The sequence below is a fragment of the Delphinus delphis genome, chromosome 16 (genome assembly GCF_949987515.2).
Source record: "Delphinus delphis chromosome 16, mDelDel1.2, whole genome shotgun sequence".
Taxonomy (NCBI): Eukaryota; Metazoa; Chordata; class Mammalia; order Artiodactyla; family Delphinidae; genus Delphinus; species Delphinus delphis.
Genome location: NC_082698.1, coordinates 2878955 through 2896454, shown reverse-complemented (window position 1 = coordinate 2896454; position 17500 = coordinate 2878955). Strand labels below are relative to the sequence as shown.

Below are 17500 nucleotides of genomic sequence, written 5' to 3'. Positions count from 1 at the left end.
AGCTTCAGATTTATCCCTGTGGTCCTTTTTTGTCTAGCATATTGCCTGAGCACAAACCAGGCAGGAGGAGCACTTATTCTTGCAAAGCTTTAATAATCTGTGAATGGCTGACTACGAACTGATGTAGGGCAGTATCATTCCACCAGCCTCACGAAATTGCTGGCCACAAATAGTAATTAATCTTTTTATCCCTCAAATTGTAATTTTGACTATGAACTGCGCGCGGCCATAAATCAGCGGCACGCGCGCTGTGTACGGAGCATGAATCACGGCCGGGGCTCCGTCCGACTGCAGCCTCTGTGTTTAACAAGCTTCATAAGGAGCCATTGGGCTTTATTATGGCTCTGCCTGACTCCAACAAAAACTGAGCCCGGAGGCCCGGGGACGCGAGTTAAGATGAAAATACTTATTAGAGTACATTACTTCTTGATGTAGATATCGTTTTCCGTGGAGTAACGCCACGGTGCATGGCGCGACATAAATCAGGGGGTTTTCTGAGACTAATAAGACCTGCCGCCATCTATTCATTACTCAGCCCGCAATTTGGGCCATCACTCATTAGTCAGCACGTAATTTGATGATTAACACCACCCAACTCAGCAGGTCTGCGGAGCGCCGGGAACACAAAGGCTACAGCTTCAAGGAGCAAGGTTAGAGGCTGCCTTTGAAAGTGCTTTCCGGAATAATTGGTCACCGTTATCCTCGAGTGCTCGGGCTGCTGGTGTCAACACCCACGGCGGGTCTCGTAAGCGCCGCCGGAAGACTTGCACGTACACTGGATAACGCGCCCGAAAGTTGAGGACCGCAATATGATCTGACATTCCATCATACGTGCCGCAGACAAAGGTCCGCACAGGAATGTGAAGTAAGACATTTTCTTGTTAATAAAGCATTGATCCGACATATTGATTTTACATGACATGGCTTCTGCCGCGATTTTGCCCTCCTTTTCCTTTGCAAACAGTAAAGCTCTTCAGAATGCCTCGGCGTAGGTGACACGGCAAAATTTCTAACTCTCTGTGATGTAAATTCTATATGTGTAAAACCACTTCATAATCAAACCATTAATCATCAGAAGCTGTCAGCGGTGACTTGGGGGACAATTTGTCATGTCTCTGCCTGGCCGGGACAAGGGTGTCAGGCGAAAGTGCAGTGCAGGGAGCAGGGTGGCTGGGCCTCACCCAGCGACTTGGCCCAAAAAAGGATGCGGTGAAGTCTTATGTGTCTTGACTGCGGAACAAAAAAGGTGGCCCACTGTGCATCCCTAACACGCCAGGTTTCTCCTCTCCCCCAGCTAATCGCCATGACTGTTCGACTTAATGAATCGGCCTGATGAAAGGTGATCAGAAAAGATAGATGGGCGGCCGCTATTGATTTCATGCAAATGCCCCGACAGGTGACAGACGCTTTAATGCAAGCTTTCAGAAGCTTTATGACTTGTAATAACCATACACTCTCATTCTGGGGGAGACATTCCCGATGTTTCAGTGGAATTGACATTCTCCTTCTAGGACCCAAAAGATCTTAAAGCAGTAGAAAAAAACACGGGGGTACCGTTCACCTCCCGCTTCAGCCCAAAGAGCGTTTACGTCTTGAGCGCACCGCCAAGAACGAGGTCGGACGTTCGAAAGATGACATGCCATCCTACGACTGTAGGTCTCGCCGTGCTGGACACGGCGAGGGGGGCAGGGGGCGGGCGCCGCTGTTGCGGCTAGAAATCCCACCGGGGGCTCCGCTATGGTAGCCCGACGGATTTACGTGGAAGAATGAGAAGAAGGGGCCCTTGTCTTCAAACTACAGAAGCAGAGACATGTTCTCGGTTCTGGCGGGTGCGGGGGCTTTGATCACTGAGGGTGGGACGGCCCTCCTCTGCGTCTGCGAGAGCGGCTGCCATCCGCGGGGCCGGGCGGCGGCCTTCCGAGGGCCACACCCCACAGAGCCCTCCGCCCCGTGCCAGGCAAGACAAGGAGTCGCCCAGACTTGGCTGGCAAACTCTACAACTGGAGGAGAAAGCAGAAGCCCCTTCGTGCACATCTGATAAATCCTCCGCGTGCGGAGTGTACAAGGAGGGCCCGGCCGAGCCAGGCCACGGCTCTGCACGTCCAGTCACAGAGCACCGAGCCAGGCCAATCAATACCACTTTCCTGTTTTAGAACTGGGTAATTATGAGGGGGAGAGATTGCCTGACCTTTCACCTGCACTGCATTACTTTGCTGATATTAAGATAAATTGCCTGATTTTGGGTAAACATATGCTGCGATTCAAGCTGTCAGCACTGGTTTGCTCAGGGATAATTTGTATTGATCTCCCAGCTTCTGCCCAATTTTGCTTACTGACCTCGTGGATAATTAGAGAAGGAGCCTTGGGTGAGCTCAAGTCGGGACGAAGAAGAAATATGAAGAAGAATAAAGCAAATTTGTTTTATGTTAATATTTGTAGGTCCTCCTCCGGCCCTCACATCTGTCAGCATCAGGAGAGCCGTAAATTAATGGACTTGGTTCCTGAGCAGTTTATTCCCAGGAATTATTTAGCAGCGTGCTTAGTCTCTGAACATGTGTCACTGGGTTAAATTAATTTAAACTCTGCCTTAAACACAACAAAAACAAATGTTATTTTTTGCTGAAGGGGGAAAAACCAAGACATTTCTCAAAATGTATTATAAGCGTCCACCTTTCTGCAGGGATTTCCACCGATCTGCGTCGGAGAGGGTGAGTTTTATAATAAACCGCCCCCCCCCCCCGCCCCCGCAAAAAAAAAGTAATTAGTGCCCGTTATTTGTTCTGAATTCAAATCTTGCTACGATGGGCCACTACCTATAAAAGAGATGACTGCAGGCACAAAATTATATCATTTAAGATATGTCAGATTATAAGGCTGTTGTATCAAAAGTCATAAAACAAATGTCCCTTGTGAAATATCTCTTTATTAACCGTGCCATAAGATATTAACATTCCTCATTTAGTGGAGGGCCTTTTATCTGTTTCAAATACATTATTCGTCCTCTTAGAGATAAACCGTATTAATATCCATTTGAGTAGGCTACCGTGGCCTAATGCATAGTAATTTTTGTTGGAGAGCTTTTATTTTAGACTAAGAAAATTACACAGCAGTAAAACCTGAATGAACCAGAAGCTGGAGTAGCCGCGAATCACATTCCATTTATGCCAAATGGGGCAGGCAATCAGGCAGCCTGTGAAAGGCCAGATATCCGGCTATCATATGCAGGCCAGCATCCAGCACGGGTCATACAAATAGAGCCTGACACGGCCACATAGACTCAATGAGTCCTACACGCCGGAATAGCCTACAGCTCGGGAAGGATACATATTTAAATATATTTGAGTGTACTGGAGTTAATCTCGTTACTTTACATGCATTAAAGTCATAACAGAAGAAGCATTCTAAATATTTAAGTCATGCCCGTGTACTGGGGGATTAATCATTCCGCAATTGATAAAATTTTAACGGTCTGTGATGTCAGTTCAAGTTGGGATTGCCGGAGCTAATGTGGCAGCAGAAAATGGCATCAGGCTCTGAGCTGCAGCTGCGGCCAGAGCAGCTCCAATCGGCCGGCTGCAATTAGAAACGTACCAATGGGCAAGAGTCAGTGGCACTTTCTTTCTTGTGACATACATAGTTTTAGTTTTCATTCTGATGGCTCAGCCTTCTTTGTCAGCCAACCCTGCCCTGCAGTCTGTGCTGATCTCTAATACCCCAAAACGTATATGAGTATTTTATTAGACTCGAACAGCAAGTCCATTAACATCTAAACGTAATTCAATGAAGCAAGGGGACATCTTCCGGACCTCTGGGTTGATAACACAGAAACAGAATTTCAGATTGGGCAGCGTATGTGTTTGGGGCCAGTGAATGTTTCCTACAAAGAGCCACCTCTCTTAGAAGGAAAACGGCCAAACCGAATGCCTTTAAGTCCGGTTCATCCACTCGACATTTATTAAGCAGCTACTACATGCCTGGGGCTTCACTGTGGGAAACCCGCTCCCCAAGGGCATCAGGGAAAAGCAGCCCCGAGCAGAGCTGACCCCCTGTTCATGCTGCTGCGGCTTCAATGGGCTGCCTGCCCAGGGTGCTGGGATCCCCCCCAACCGCCCCCCAGGCCTGGCTGGAGGTGCCCTGCCTGCAAACAGGGACTGGGTCTGGGGCAGGAAGGAGGGGTCACGGTGACAAGGCTGAATTGTGATGGCAACCTCCCAACCACTCCTGCAGGGGAGACCTGGAGACCAGCCCAGCCAGCGAGCAGGGCCGCCGACTTTAAGTACACCAAGACTAGCTGTTCTTACAGTTGTGTTTTTAAAACAGTGTCCTTAGTGCACAAGGGGGACAGTCACAGGTAGGAAACTAGCCACTTTTAGCATCGCCTCTGCGCTGCTTAAACCGAAGCCCAGCGAGCAAAGAAAGATACAAGAAGTTTCAGGTTTAGCACAAATTCTCCTTCTGCCTGAAAAACCTGCTACAACAATAAAAACAGGAAGACATTCATTTGCTTCATTCCAGCTGCTGGTTGCAGCTATTAAATGAGTTCCAGTTTCATTTCAATAATGATCATCTTCCTGTAACTTCCCAATCATGCATTTGTCATAATGCAGTAATTTTCTAGCTACAAACAGATCCTCGTAATGAGGCAGTTTTTCACATTAGCAACATAACTACATAATAAGAACATCTGCAGTTCCTTTTCCGAGGGACAAGAACGCACTTCAATTAAAGCAATGGGGATTGTTAAATAAGATATAGTATATTTTACTAACAGGGATACCCAGACCCTGCCCCGACAGGCTGCAACCCTTCAGTGTGCCTGAATGAACACAGGTTGTAATGTGTAAAAATTAAATAAAGTAAAATTAAATTGCTCAATACAAAGACATCCCTCTAGAGGGTGTTAGTGATTTCAGTGACAAAGTGCTATTTGCTGACAAGTAGTTTACACATTAACCAGCTGAATCCAAGGGGGAAAAATGCCAATAGCAATTATATCACCTTGAGGTTATTAAATGTCCCACTGATAAGTAACTAGGTGAACTTGACCAGGTGATAAAGACTGCTGTGAGCAAATGATTGTGCACTGAAGAATGTTTCTCTGTCCTGCTGTTTCTCCAGATAGCTTTCCTTTCAAAAATGACTGTATGAAAAGTTACATTAAAAATGCGTGGCCGCAGAAGACAAAACTGGTATTTAGCTCCCGCGCACCTCGCCCCGCCGGAGCACCGCCATCGCTCCACCTCTAAGACATGACACCCGGGCTGCGAACGCCTGGCTTTCGGTTTTTGTTTTGTTTTGTTTTCTCCTCCCTTTTTTAGGCTTTAAAATGATGCTAAGTTCTCCACTTTATCATCAACTGTCCCCTCCAAGTGCATTTCATCTATAAGAAATTCAGATGCTCAGGAAATTAAAATTTCAAAGATCTGCTGCAAAAAAAAAAATCAATGGGGCGAGATCAATGCTCATAGAAATTTCATGAACTTTGAACTGGTCCAGGCCTGATGAGGAGAGGTGGCTGGAGTTCCAGGCGGCTGGCGGCTCCTTGTGCGGCCGCCCGAGAGCGGGCCGTGCAGCCGAGAGGAGGGCCACGTCGGAGATAGGTTTCTGCTTTCATATTTTGTCCGACAAAAAAATTAATTTTTAGTCTATTTCAGTAACAAGCAAAGATAGAAAGAGAGCAGCCGGCCTCCGCAACGCGCCCGCAACACCCCACTTCGTAAGAGCACCTCTCGCTCTGCACATTAACGCGGCCACGAAATGAAATCGGTTCCCTTAGCAGCCGACTGCAGGTGCAAATTAATATTGTAAAATGAAGATCGATACATGGACAGGGCCAAATCAATAGCGGCTAAATTATTGCTGCATTTTCCTCCTCATTCAAGATGAGTTGTGTTTTCCTCTCAAAGTCAATACTTTGCAGCTTTTCTCATTAATTTCTCAATAAATTCGGCAATGAATTTCAATCACAGAACTCGGCAGGGTGAGCCAGGCACCGTGCACGGGAAACACAAAGGCCACGGTGGGCCTGCATCACTCACCACGAGGCGCTGCCCCGGAGCCGGCCTGGGCACAGCAGGGACAGACGGGAGGCGCCGGGCACTTTCTCCAACGCCAAGCACCAAGCGGCTCAGCCTAGGTCGCCCGCATCGAAGGGGCGTGGCTTTTCCAGCATCAGACCCACCCCAGGGCAGCGTCGGTTTCACACGGGGGAGCCCCTCCGACCCGCTAAGCCGAGGGTACCTCGTGTCACTGAGACTTCTGAGGATGGGAGAAGCGCCACGCTTGACTTCTAATTGTAAGTCAGGCACCGCCTCGGCCTCACGGGGAGGACTCTGGTATTCACACGCCCGGCCCGGCGCACAGGGACCTGCGCCATTCACCGCCGCCTGGCAGCGGACGGCGGCATTGTGATGTGACACTAGACTCAGAAAAGGGGACAGCACGTCTTCCTTGTTCCCAAAATAATACCCTTGCCGACAACTGCTGGATTGCGTTCAAACAATGCTGTTTACATACCTCGAAGAATGCGCCAGATTACGGCTTTTTATAGTCACGTTCAAACGACGCCTACGGAGCCCAGGCCGGCAGCTGAGGAAAACCAAGGCACGCGGCGTCGGGTGCTCCCACTCCTCCAAGGGCTCGGCCCCCGGCGACAGGGACCCCCGAGACACGCTCCCCAGGGAGGCAGGGGAGGGGCACTGGCCACCCTGCAACCCTCCCCTCCCCCACCCCGGCTGTTCCAGCCAAGGTAGCCCCTTTCCTCCACGTGTAAAAGAGTCTGAACAAAAGGGAGGGAGAAGGTGGCCAATAAAAATCATCCTCGACAGAACGAAGAGCACAAACTACCCAGACGTCACCCTTCTTTTAAGAAAGAAAAATCAAGCGTGCCTGTGCTGTCGACCCTCTTAGAGATTTTGAGCCGGGAGGGGTAAAACCCAAGTGGGCAACAAAGCGCTCTGTGGGGAACCATGCGGGCAGCGGGTCGGCACACTTGAAACCCGCGTAAGATCTCCGTACAGAGATAAGCCGAGAGAGGAGCTCTGGAAGTTCACCCCCTCCCAAGGCTGGAGGTGGTCCTGCTCTGGGAAGACCCCTCCCTCCCGTGTGCCTGAGGCAACCAGCCCCCGGGGCACACGTCCCAGGCCATCCGATCACATGCTCCTCCCGGAAGGTGCGGCCGTCACCCTGTGTCACAGCACCTGCCCTGCTCAGCGCAGGGCGCACAGTAGGTGCTCCACAGTAACGAGTAAGGACCATGAGGACCCACAGGGCTTCTGGAAAATTCTAAGCCAATGGAGAAGGTATACTTCACTTCTGACTTGGAGAAGTCATGGGAACATGACGTTTCCCATATATCCATGCGAGAACTGGTTCACCAATGTTTCCCAGCAGCATCACTTGTCTCACAGTCGGCCCTCTGCATCCGCCAGTCCCACATCCTCAGATTCAACCAACCGCAGCCCTGACCTCGGCTACGAAGGACCACACTGTAAGGGACACGAGCATCCACAGATTTGGTCCTGGAACCAATCCCCGGTGGATCCTGAGAAGCGACTGTACCAAGGCTCCACCGACAGATGAATGGATAAAACGTGGTCTCTGTGTACAAGGGAAGACCCTTCAGGCACACGGAGGAAGGAAGCACTGATCACGCCTCCACCCGGGAGAAACGTGGGTGGACGAAGCTGGTCACAAAGGACCCCGTACTGTACGATTCCGTGCACGGGAAATGTCCAGCAGGGCAAATGCGTAGATACAGGAAGTAGATTCGTAGCTGCCTGGCGGGGGGGCGGGGGGACTGCTGACGGGTGCGGGGCTCCTTTTTGTGTAATGAACTGTTCTTGACTTAGCTTAGTGGTTGCACAGCTCTGTGACTGTACTGAAAACCCCCCTTAATTGTATACTTCGGGTGAATTTTAGGCTGTGTGAATTGTATCTGAATAAAGAACAAAATTTTTTAAGTGAAAGTAACACCCCGACCTAGATTAGAATGCATGTACCAGCTGTGCCTATACCGAGGGGAAGGCCTCTCGTGGCCTGAATACTGGCTGCGGGGCGTCTGGCGTCTGCGTAAAAGAACGGAGGCCGGAACTGGGGTGAGCAGGCCCCCAGCTGTGAGGGGTGGAGCGGATGGCCGAGGAAGAGACCCCCCAGTCCAGGGGAAAAGCTGGCCCTCCTCAATCCCCACGGAGGCGTTTGTAACCCCTGGTTTTTCAAGGTGAACAAAGAGGAAAAGCAACGTTCTAAGGCAGAGCCTTTAAAGACATCGCCAAGATTAACGTAAATGTTGAAATCACAAAACAGAGTCCTCAAACACAGGATCCTGGATTACGTCTCTGAAGTAAAACAGTCCCGCCTGATGCGCTCCCTCCATCTCCTCCACCCGTGGCGCAGGCTCTGCCCTCTGCCTGCGGACCCCCGACCTTGCCGCCGACGTGCGGGGGCGCAGCCCGCCAGCCCCGGCCCCCCGTCTCTGGAGGGGCGCTCCGCCCACAGACCCCACAGGGCCACGGCTGCCTCTCTCCTCGGAGACCCGAACAGCTCTCGGGACTGTTTCATTACGGTCTCTTCTCTTTTTCGTTCCCATCAGGCTCTGAGTCAGCTGGATCGGGCGCCCAGAACCAGGCATGGGGCTGCCAGGGTGAAGCCAGCCTGGGGCCCCGCGAGGAACCCACCGCGAGGAACCCACCGCGAGCGCACCCACGAGACGCAGCTGCCTTCCCGCCTTCTCTGCATCACGTGCAGAGTACCAGGCCCAGGTGGGCCTCGGGGACACACCGAACGCCGGACACCACGGGTAAATTCCAAGTCACGTCGACACGAAGCCTCAGCATCCCACCCTGGACTCTACGCTCGCCTTAAAGATCATTACTGTCGGCGGGTGTTCTCTGAGCGCAGAGGAAAGAAGGCACCAGATGGGCACGGCGTCAGGGGTGCTTAAGAAGAGGCAGGTGGCTGGCAGGTGGGCCCCCTGGTGCCACGACAGCGCACGCGGCCTGGGCCGGTCGCCAGGGTGTGAGGAGGGACCGTTGGCAGGTGGCTCGCGGGCAGGGCACGTGAGGCTGCGGCCCCAGCACCTCGCACACGTGTGGCTCACCTCCGTGGTGGTAAAATGGGTCAACTTTGGAAACGACCTCCATTGTAACCAACAAGCACACAGGCAAACGGAGCCGTCTTCAGCTTGGGGTGCACAGTGGCCGGACGCCCTGAGAGGCACCGAGGCCCTGCTGTAAAAGTACCCGAGGAACAGCAGCCCCAGGGCGGGCTTGGCGCTCGTTCATCCCGAAGGGCCCTGGGGACGTGCTCGCAAGGAATGGCGCCGGGCTGGTCTTCACCAGCGGGGTGGAAGTGATTATGGGGCTAAAGCGTCTGGCCGATCCCAGCACCAGACACACGGATCCTGAGAAGGGGCAGGAGCGCCACATCGCCGGCCCCACCCCCTCCCATCCCCAGGCCGAGGCCTGAAGGGCCATGGAGAGTCCCCGGCAAGGGCCTTCTCCTGGGAGGATGAAAAGACGGGGAAGAAATCTGGCAGAATCCCCTCTACACCCCGCCGCCCAGATGCCCTGACTCTGGTCCCCAGATGCTCCGGGTGGGAGAGGGTCAGGCCGGTAGAAGGCTGGGCCGACCCTGCAGAGCTCACCTTGTCAGGCGGGAGGATTCCCATGCGTGGAGGGCGTAAGAAGGGCTGTCACGAGGGCAGGAAGGGTGGCGTCTGGAAGGCGGATGACGGACCCACTGCCAGGCTGCACCTTTGAGAAACTTCCCCCAAAGATGATTTACACCGACAGGTACAGAGATCTGCAGCGGCCTACTGTCCCGATGGGAGGTTCTGTATTTAAAATTTAACATGCTCTGTAACGCGTCTTCTACTAGAGCACGGGCGCCAGCCACAGGCACCCGGGTCCCGCGTGGAACCAAGTTATTCACATGCTCGTTAGGCGCATTTGAAAACTTCGATGTATTTATTTTGGGGGGCGTAGCAAACAGTTCACGTCCCCGACGAAGAGGCTCCCATCTTTCGTTGTTTTATTGAAAAACCATTCTAAGAAAGTTCGAATGACTCAAGTTTGCATTTTCTGTAATGAATTAAGAAGGCCCAACTGATTCAAATGATAGTTTTTTAAATGGACTTTTTCTCGGGTTCAGCCTTTAGGATCCAAGCCTCAGCCAACAGCCTAAAGACCTTCGAAAACAAAGGTTTCAAATGAAAACACGAGCAGCCCCTGGACCCCAGGGGCGTCCCCATCCCGGCTCGCACAGCCCCCGAGAGCAAACCCCACCCACCCCGTCCGCCTCCCGCCTGGGCCATGGCCTCGCGCGCGGCCAAAGGGACGCGGTGAAGGAGGCCTGTGGCTTCCAGCTGCAGGCAGCCAGGAAGAAAACAAGAGGCATCGCCCCTCTTTCTACTCTTCCAGGGCCACGGCGGGCGGGGCCTATTTCTTCTCCTCTTCGGCAACAGAAGGCTCACACGCTCCCTCGGTGGCCTCTCCGCTGAAACGGTGGTTCTGATGCTTTCCCTGGTCTTCCTCCTTGAAGCTACGGGACTTTCTCCTGCCAGGGTGACTCGTGGGGTTCTGTTTTTACCCCCTGTCATCGCTGCCTTATTCTGCACTTCCGTTGATGCTGTTCACTCTTGTTGTGCTTTTAAGGGGTCCCTCCATCTCCCTGCCACCCCACATCCTGTCCCAGAAGCCGGGCAGGCACCCTGACCGGCCAGAGACGCCAAATAAAACCCCGGACATGGCCCAGTCCCATCCCGCGACGCGTTCCCGCGGCCTCCCGGGTGGGGGGAGGTTGGCGGGCCTGCGTCCCCGCACCCACTGAGGGAAACCCGTGACCCTTTTGTCCTTTGGGGAAGACAAATGGTTGTCTCCTCTCTGCTGCGTTCTGTCAGGTTCGGTGCCGAGAGTCAATACCTTCACCTTGATGCGGAAATTTCATGATTTATCAGTCGGTTCTCCTCCCGGGTGAGCGCAGCCCCACCGAGCACAGCCATCGGGCCGCGGGAAGAGCGGCCTGTGGTCACAGCCCTTGGAAAACAACCAAAGCCCCTCCGATGACAGACAAATGTGTCTTGTTAGCAGCTGCCCAAAAGCGCTTGACTTGTACTAATAACAAAAAGGCCACGCTGGTCACCGTGGGTCCAAAGACGAAGCACCCTGTCACCAGCCTGGTTGGGAAATTAGCAAATAATGTTCTTTTCCTTGATAAATGGGTGACAGCTCCCTCTCACCAATCATTTCTAACATTTTGATGCATGCCTACGATCCCACTGGAGGAGCAGAAAAGTTTACTGGCCCTCAATTTTCAGATGATGAATGGAACCCCTCTAAATGTGCGATTTCTGTGTGAGGTATAGTTCATTTTAAGCAATTCTAGTAAATGGGTGTCACTGATTAGGACAAATAGTCTACTTGTGCAATAGCACAAGCGGTGTGTCTCATTCTCCCGGCCTCCTTCGAGACAGGAGAGGAAGGAAGCAGCAGGGACCCCGGGAGCCCTCACCACCCCACCCTTTAGAGGGACTCGGGACTGGATCTGTGCCCCCAGTGCCCACTCAGCAAGCTGGCAGATTCACTGATCGTCATTTGGTCTAATGCTGGGACCGCACTAATGCAGAGGACACCGGCAGCGTGGGGGGGGGGGGGGCACGCCCTCCCTTCCTCTGTGGCCCTAAGGAGCCCCGCCAATGACCCCAAAGATGACCAGCTGGTCTCCACGCCCAGGTCTGCACACCATCCCAGCCAGTGGGGAGAAATTCGCCCTCTGCCCCCAACACGTAACCAAGGACAAGCCAACGTGGGCGGGGCAGGAGGAGAAACCGCGTTGGAGTCGCGCGTCATCTGAGTGCCATCCCAGCTCTCCGGTTCCGGACGGGCCCAGAGGCGGCCTGAGCTCAGCACGTTCTTCCACAGAACTAACCTCACATGAAAGCAAGGCTGTCTATCCTCCAGGGGACCGCGGACTTCCACTGACACCATCCAACTGGCGAGCTGGGACCAGTGGAAGCCCTGTGCCTGCGGGACGCCCGCAGCAGCCAGGAACGCACAGCTAGCAGCCGGAGCCGCCGGGCCTCACTGGTCGGGACAGGGAGCCCAGGAGTCACAGACTCCTGAACCCTAAACTCGAACCCGGAATGAAAGTATCTCCGCCATGTCCATCTCCGTGGTTAAGAACTTATAATCGAAATAATCGGCCGGTTTACATTGAAGGGGAAGGCATTAGCATTTAGTTTAGCGAAGTAGAAACAGTATGATTTGTGGAAGGCAATTAGGAATCATTTGCTCCGTGGATACAAGTAATTTGTTTGAAGAGCGCTGGCCTGGGAGAGAGCTAGCTGGAGCCGGCTGTGGTCGAGGGTGCCACTGCCTCTACTGTGTGTCACCGTGCTGCGGACAGAATCACATCTGGACACTCACAAAAGAGCTTTAAAACACTTCAGGAACGCCGGCGCCCTTCCAGGGGTGAGGTGAAGTGTGGGTTAGGTGGCAGAAGGCTGCGAGAGGATACGGTGGCCCCGAGCGAGCCCACAGACACCCCCCTTGGTGCGGGGCAGCTCCCGAGGACAGGCGGTCACCTCCTTGACATGTCGCCAGGCACAACGGGATTTAAAAAAACAAACAAACCAACCATAAACGCTGTATCGGGAAGAACACAAACTGTTAGCAGCTACTGGTTGAGTAATGATTCCATGACTGAAATTGAATGCACGTCTTCGTGCAGAAAATAACCATTTTTATGTCCCCACGTAGTCAATGCTTTGCAGACCTAAGACCGGCCCCAGCTCTGTCCGTGCCGCTCTGGGCCTGGGCACCATCGCTGCCAGCATCTTGTTTAGTAACTGGGTTGGCTGGGCCCGGGGCAGACAGCATGTTGATTCCTGGTAACTGGTGATATAATTCCTTTAATTGAGCAAAAGAAATCTCTAAACTGAGGGTGGGTCAACCACACGTTTGGGTGCAAGAGGTCAACAGGAAGAGCCCCTTGGCTGCGTCGTGCTGTCCCGCAGAGCCACGCTGGGACTCAGGCCACCACCGAGCAGCTCCAGTTTTTTTGTGTAATAGGAAAACCCTTCTGCCAAATGGACGTGTTAGGAAATCAGGGACACTCGCACCTGTGCGTGAACACCTCACACTTGGAATACGGTCTGTAAAAGCAGTTTTCGCTCAAACGTAGTTTCAATTAGAAGCATACAAATTCCAATTTGTCTTAATCAAGTAACACCGCAATGCTTACATGATAATTAAAAACTAATTTCTTTTATTGCTCTTAACAATTTGACGTCTTTCTACTGGTGAAATTACGAATGTGAAACTGTTCAATCTGCCCATACCACTGAGTTCCTCAGGCAGGATGTCCCGGGACTATTCTAATTATTATTAAACAAGCAAATGATACACTATTAGACAAATATTAAAACAAGCGTTACACTCAGTTATTAATGTGCACTGTTCACTTTTAAATGCAGCAAATATCTCGTTAATTTAATTTTAGGCGCCCACCCGTTCATATTGCGTTTTACGGTCTAGAAGGCAATTTACTATTAACTAGCAATTACATACAGGGCGATTGTTAATTCTGCTCCTAAGTGCTAGCCGCTTGAAAACTGTTCTCTCTCTCTAATTTCTGACCTTCTTACAACAGGGGTGAGGCACGCTGGGAATACAAAGGACTAGTACGGAAGAGCTGGACATGTCATTGTGACTCCTCCTTTTAATTCACCGTGCTAATCAACTGCACTGCCGCTGCTTCCCAAGGTAACTGTGTCTTTACAGTAGTTGAAAGCAGCAGGCACAGGGGCCTGGATGGGTGGGCTTGGCCTGCCCCCACTGCCTACGCCCGCTCTGGGTTGACTAATCGGGTCTGGTTCTGAAGCATCGGGTGCTTCTCAGATCGCTGTAAACAGATCACTTAGGCCTTTGCCTTTGGCTGGGGGCAGGGGGAGGGGCCCTCCTCAGCACTCTGGTTCCCCATCCCCAGGCCTGGCGGCCTCACCCCAAGGGTTCAGTGTGACGGTGTCCGCGCAGCCTCCAGGCCCGGGGATGCTGATGGGAGCCAGATGCCCAGGGGACGGGGCCCTCCCCGCAGGGGCTGCGCCCGTGTCCTGCCTCCAGAAGGGCTGGCTCAGCTTTCAGAGGGAGAGCAATTCCCAGTGATTGCTTCTCTGTCCCATCAATTTCAGGGCAATGCAAATCAGACAGAAGCTTCCAGGTCAGACAGGTTATGACCCCACCTTTCCTCTGCTCTCTGGGAGTGTAGGCCCCCGTATCCCTTACGTGCGTTTGAAATGTATATTCCCGTTAATGATGGGGGTGTGGGGGAAGGCTGTAAATTAGCCCCCGCGGAGAGGCCAAGCTCACTGAATGGCTTCATTGAAAGGCCCATTCGTGGGAGAACTCCTGATGGAGGAAACCCCATAGCCTTGGGCAACCGGGACCCTGAACTTGGGGTCTGAGAAGCCCCTTCAGCAGGGAGGGGTCACGGCGTCGGCTGCAGAAATGGAAGATGGGCGTCGGGACGCGGGTGTCACTGGAACAGACTCGGGGACACCCGCTGCCCTGCAGCCACGAGGCCTCCGGCCAAGGAAAGCCTCCTGCCCGGCCGAGGGCAGCGGGCTACAGAGAGCACTGCCCCACCGCGGCCCCAGAGAGGCAGGCCCTCGGCCACGGGACACCCACTGGCGGCGACGGGCGGCCCTCTGCCCTCGCGCCTCCCCCTCCAGCCGCACCCGCGTCCGCCGCGATGCTCAGCATGGGGCCCTTTCCTGCCATGCGGGCCACCGTCCTCAGTGGCCAACGGTGGGGTGAAGAACCAGACCTTCCTGCTACTGTGTCTCCTCTCAGAAAGAGTCGCTGCTGCTGACGACGGCCCGCCAACCTCAGCACCAAAAGCCCGCGGGTCAAGAACCGGATGTCAGGGGCAGGGCCGGAGGCGCCCGCGGGGGAGCGGCCAGGAGACCAGAGAGGCTGACAGGGACAGCCGACTCCCCGTCCATCTGGGGCAGAGCCATCGGTCCCACCACGTACGGACGTGCTCACCGGGTGCCTGACCCAACCTGGCGCCCACGGGGCACGTGGCAGCGTGGAGCCCACACGTGGTGTGGCTCCCAGCCTCCCAGCTCATAAACATCCCCTCCTCCGAGGAACCCAGACCCGACGGGAGCCCAGGTCACACACGGCACCGAGGAGAAAGCGGGACTCGGGGGTCCCCCCAGGTCCCTGGGCCACACCGGGCGGAGCCGAGCGGGGCGCCCAGGACCCCACGGCCTGAGTTCACAGCCAGAGCCGGACGGGCGCCCACAGGCCGGCAGGGGCGCTGCAGAGACGGCCCAGCGCTGCGGGGAGCCTGGCCCCCACCTCCCGGGACCTGGCGGCCGCGGCGGCCGCGGGCGCGAGCGCTCACAAGCACCCCAACCACACAGCCCGCTTCCGCGCGGCGGTTATTTACCACGTGGAGGCCGCACCAGCAGGAGGCACCGCCCTCCCTCCATCTCGCCTCCCGGGCTCACCAGGAGGCGAGCTGGTCCCACGGGAGGAAACGGCCCTTAGCACAGGCAGGGAACCCCTCTCCCCTCCTGACCACGTGAGGGCCGCTGGGGGCTGGAGAGGAGGCGGCCTCCCCCCATCAAGGACCCCGGTGTCACTGGCAGCCCTGGCTGCTGAGGGTGTGGGTGCCTCTGGGGACAGCAGCCCTGGCTCTCTGCAAGGACCCGAGCCAGGCACGGCCTGGGAGTGACACAGGGCCTGCTGGAAAGTGGTCACTGGAAGAATTTACATTTTGCATCTCACGCTTCCTGACGGGGGTGAGTTACCCCTCCTCCCTCCCCCAACGTGGAAGGGACCTCGTCTCTACCCTGTCACCCACCCACTGGACAGAGGAGAAGCCTGCATCCCAGGGGGAGGCCAGACCTGCCCCGGGCATCCTGCAGCAGGTGACAGCACGTGGACAGAGCCCCCGGCTCCCAGCCAGGCTCCCGCAAGGACCTCCACCCGCCGCCCTGACCACACGAGCACTTGGAGACCATGCTGTCCAAGAACAAGCCCCCGTCCCCTCCGCCCTCGTGGGGCTCAGCGGGTGCCAGCCACCCCCAGAAACACGTCTCAGAGGTTACAGCTTCTGCAGGTGGCAGGACTAGGGGTCCCCATGCAGACAAGCCGTATGGTCATTTACGGCCTTTCTCAGTAGCAACCTCAGACGCACGGTGTCCTCCAAGCAGCCTGTGGGCAAAGCCCTGCAGCAGACGACTTTCAGCAGACGTGACCCTTTCTGGTGACGTCAGTGTGTCCGAGACCCTCCCAGAATACGGACCCCCTTGAAGCAGCAGTGCGGTGTGGGGCTTGAGGCCCCAGGCCCAGGGCAGAGACCTGCTCCCATCTACAGGGTGCGTGTGACCTTGGGTACGCAGCCTAACCTCTGGGACCTCGCGGGGCAGCCACCCGATGGAAGCAGGGGGACTGTGGTTACTGACAGCTCCCACCACCTTGCTTTGCAGGCGAGAAGGGAAGCTCCACGGATGGGGGGAGGGGCCCAGGTCACCTGGCCCGAGCTGGCTGCACCTGTCCATAGCGTCACACCATGTGGAAGAAGGTGTAGACACCGCCCCTAACTACACCAAGCGGTGGGCCACGGAGGGATCGCCCATCCTCACCGCAGAACCCATGCAGGGGGCCCCCGGGGGCCGAGAGGCCCTCCTTGGGAGGAAGCATCTACCGATTCACCACGAAAGTTGGAAACGTGAACTCACCGGTGTAGACAAAGCGCCCAGGAGCACCTTTACAGAACTGCTTGGATTTGTAGGACAGGGTGACTTCCACGACTCCAGGAATGTGCCTCGGTGGGGTCTGGACTCGGATGGCGTGGGGAGTGATCAGCTATAAAAACCACACAGGGAAGAGGCTTTCAGCGGCACTGGGTGTAAGAGGCGGACACTTGCCAGTTGGATATAATTACCAAAATGAGCAAAAATTGGACCATCGTCTTGGAATGTTCCCTCCTAGCTGTCACCCAGAGACTCAGGACCTGCAGTTGTGCTTTCAGAAAAATATCTGCAAATGATCCCGGTTTCAGTTTGCAGGAAAGGCCACAGGGCATCATTCATATGAAAATCACCACCATATGTCTCCTTAAACCTGCTTCTAGTAATTCTAGCACTAATTGTTCCAGGGCACTCAGGGACCTCCGACGCCAGGCTTGAAACCCCAGGGCTGTGGGGCAGCGGTCTGCACCCGCCCACCGGAGAAGCCCCTGCCACGGGCGGACCGTCGGTTTCAGGGGATCTGGCGACAGAATGCACCGTCGACAGCACGTCCGACGGCCCACAGACAAAGTCACGGCCGGACGCGCACCGATCTCGCGGGCTTACCTCGCTCCATACCAACATAGTCCCGAACACGACTTGCAGCCCATCGAAGAAGTTGTCTCCGATGATGATCACAGTCGCTCCCCCCGTGGTCCAGCCTTCACTGGGGCTGATGGCCTTGATGCACGGAGTGGCTGC

At 54.7% G+C, this 17500-nt stretch overlaps 1 protein-coding gene across 2 annotated transcripts in view; it reads right to left on the bottom strand.

Annotated features, from left to right (window-relative positions):
* EBF3 (EBF transcription factor 3) overlaps nucleotides 1-17500 on the bottom strand; it is a 115284-nt gene that overhangs the window by 10957 nt on the left and 86827 nt on the right. For both annotated transcript variants that reach the window (XM_060033839.1, XM_060033840.1), the window contains exons 9-10: nucleotides 17366-17496; nucleotides 16748-16874 (exon numbers count right to left, since the gene is read on the bottom strand). In XM_060033839.1, coding sequence (XP_059889822.1) covers nucleotides 16748-16874; nucleotides 17366-17496 — 258 coding nt within the window. The remainder of the gene's footprint in view (nucleotides 1-16747; nucleotides 16875-17365; nucleotides 17497-17500) is intronic.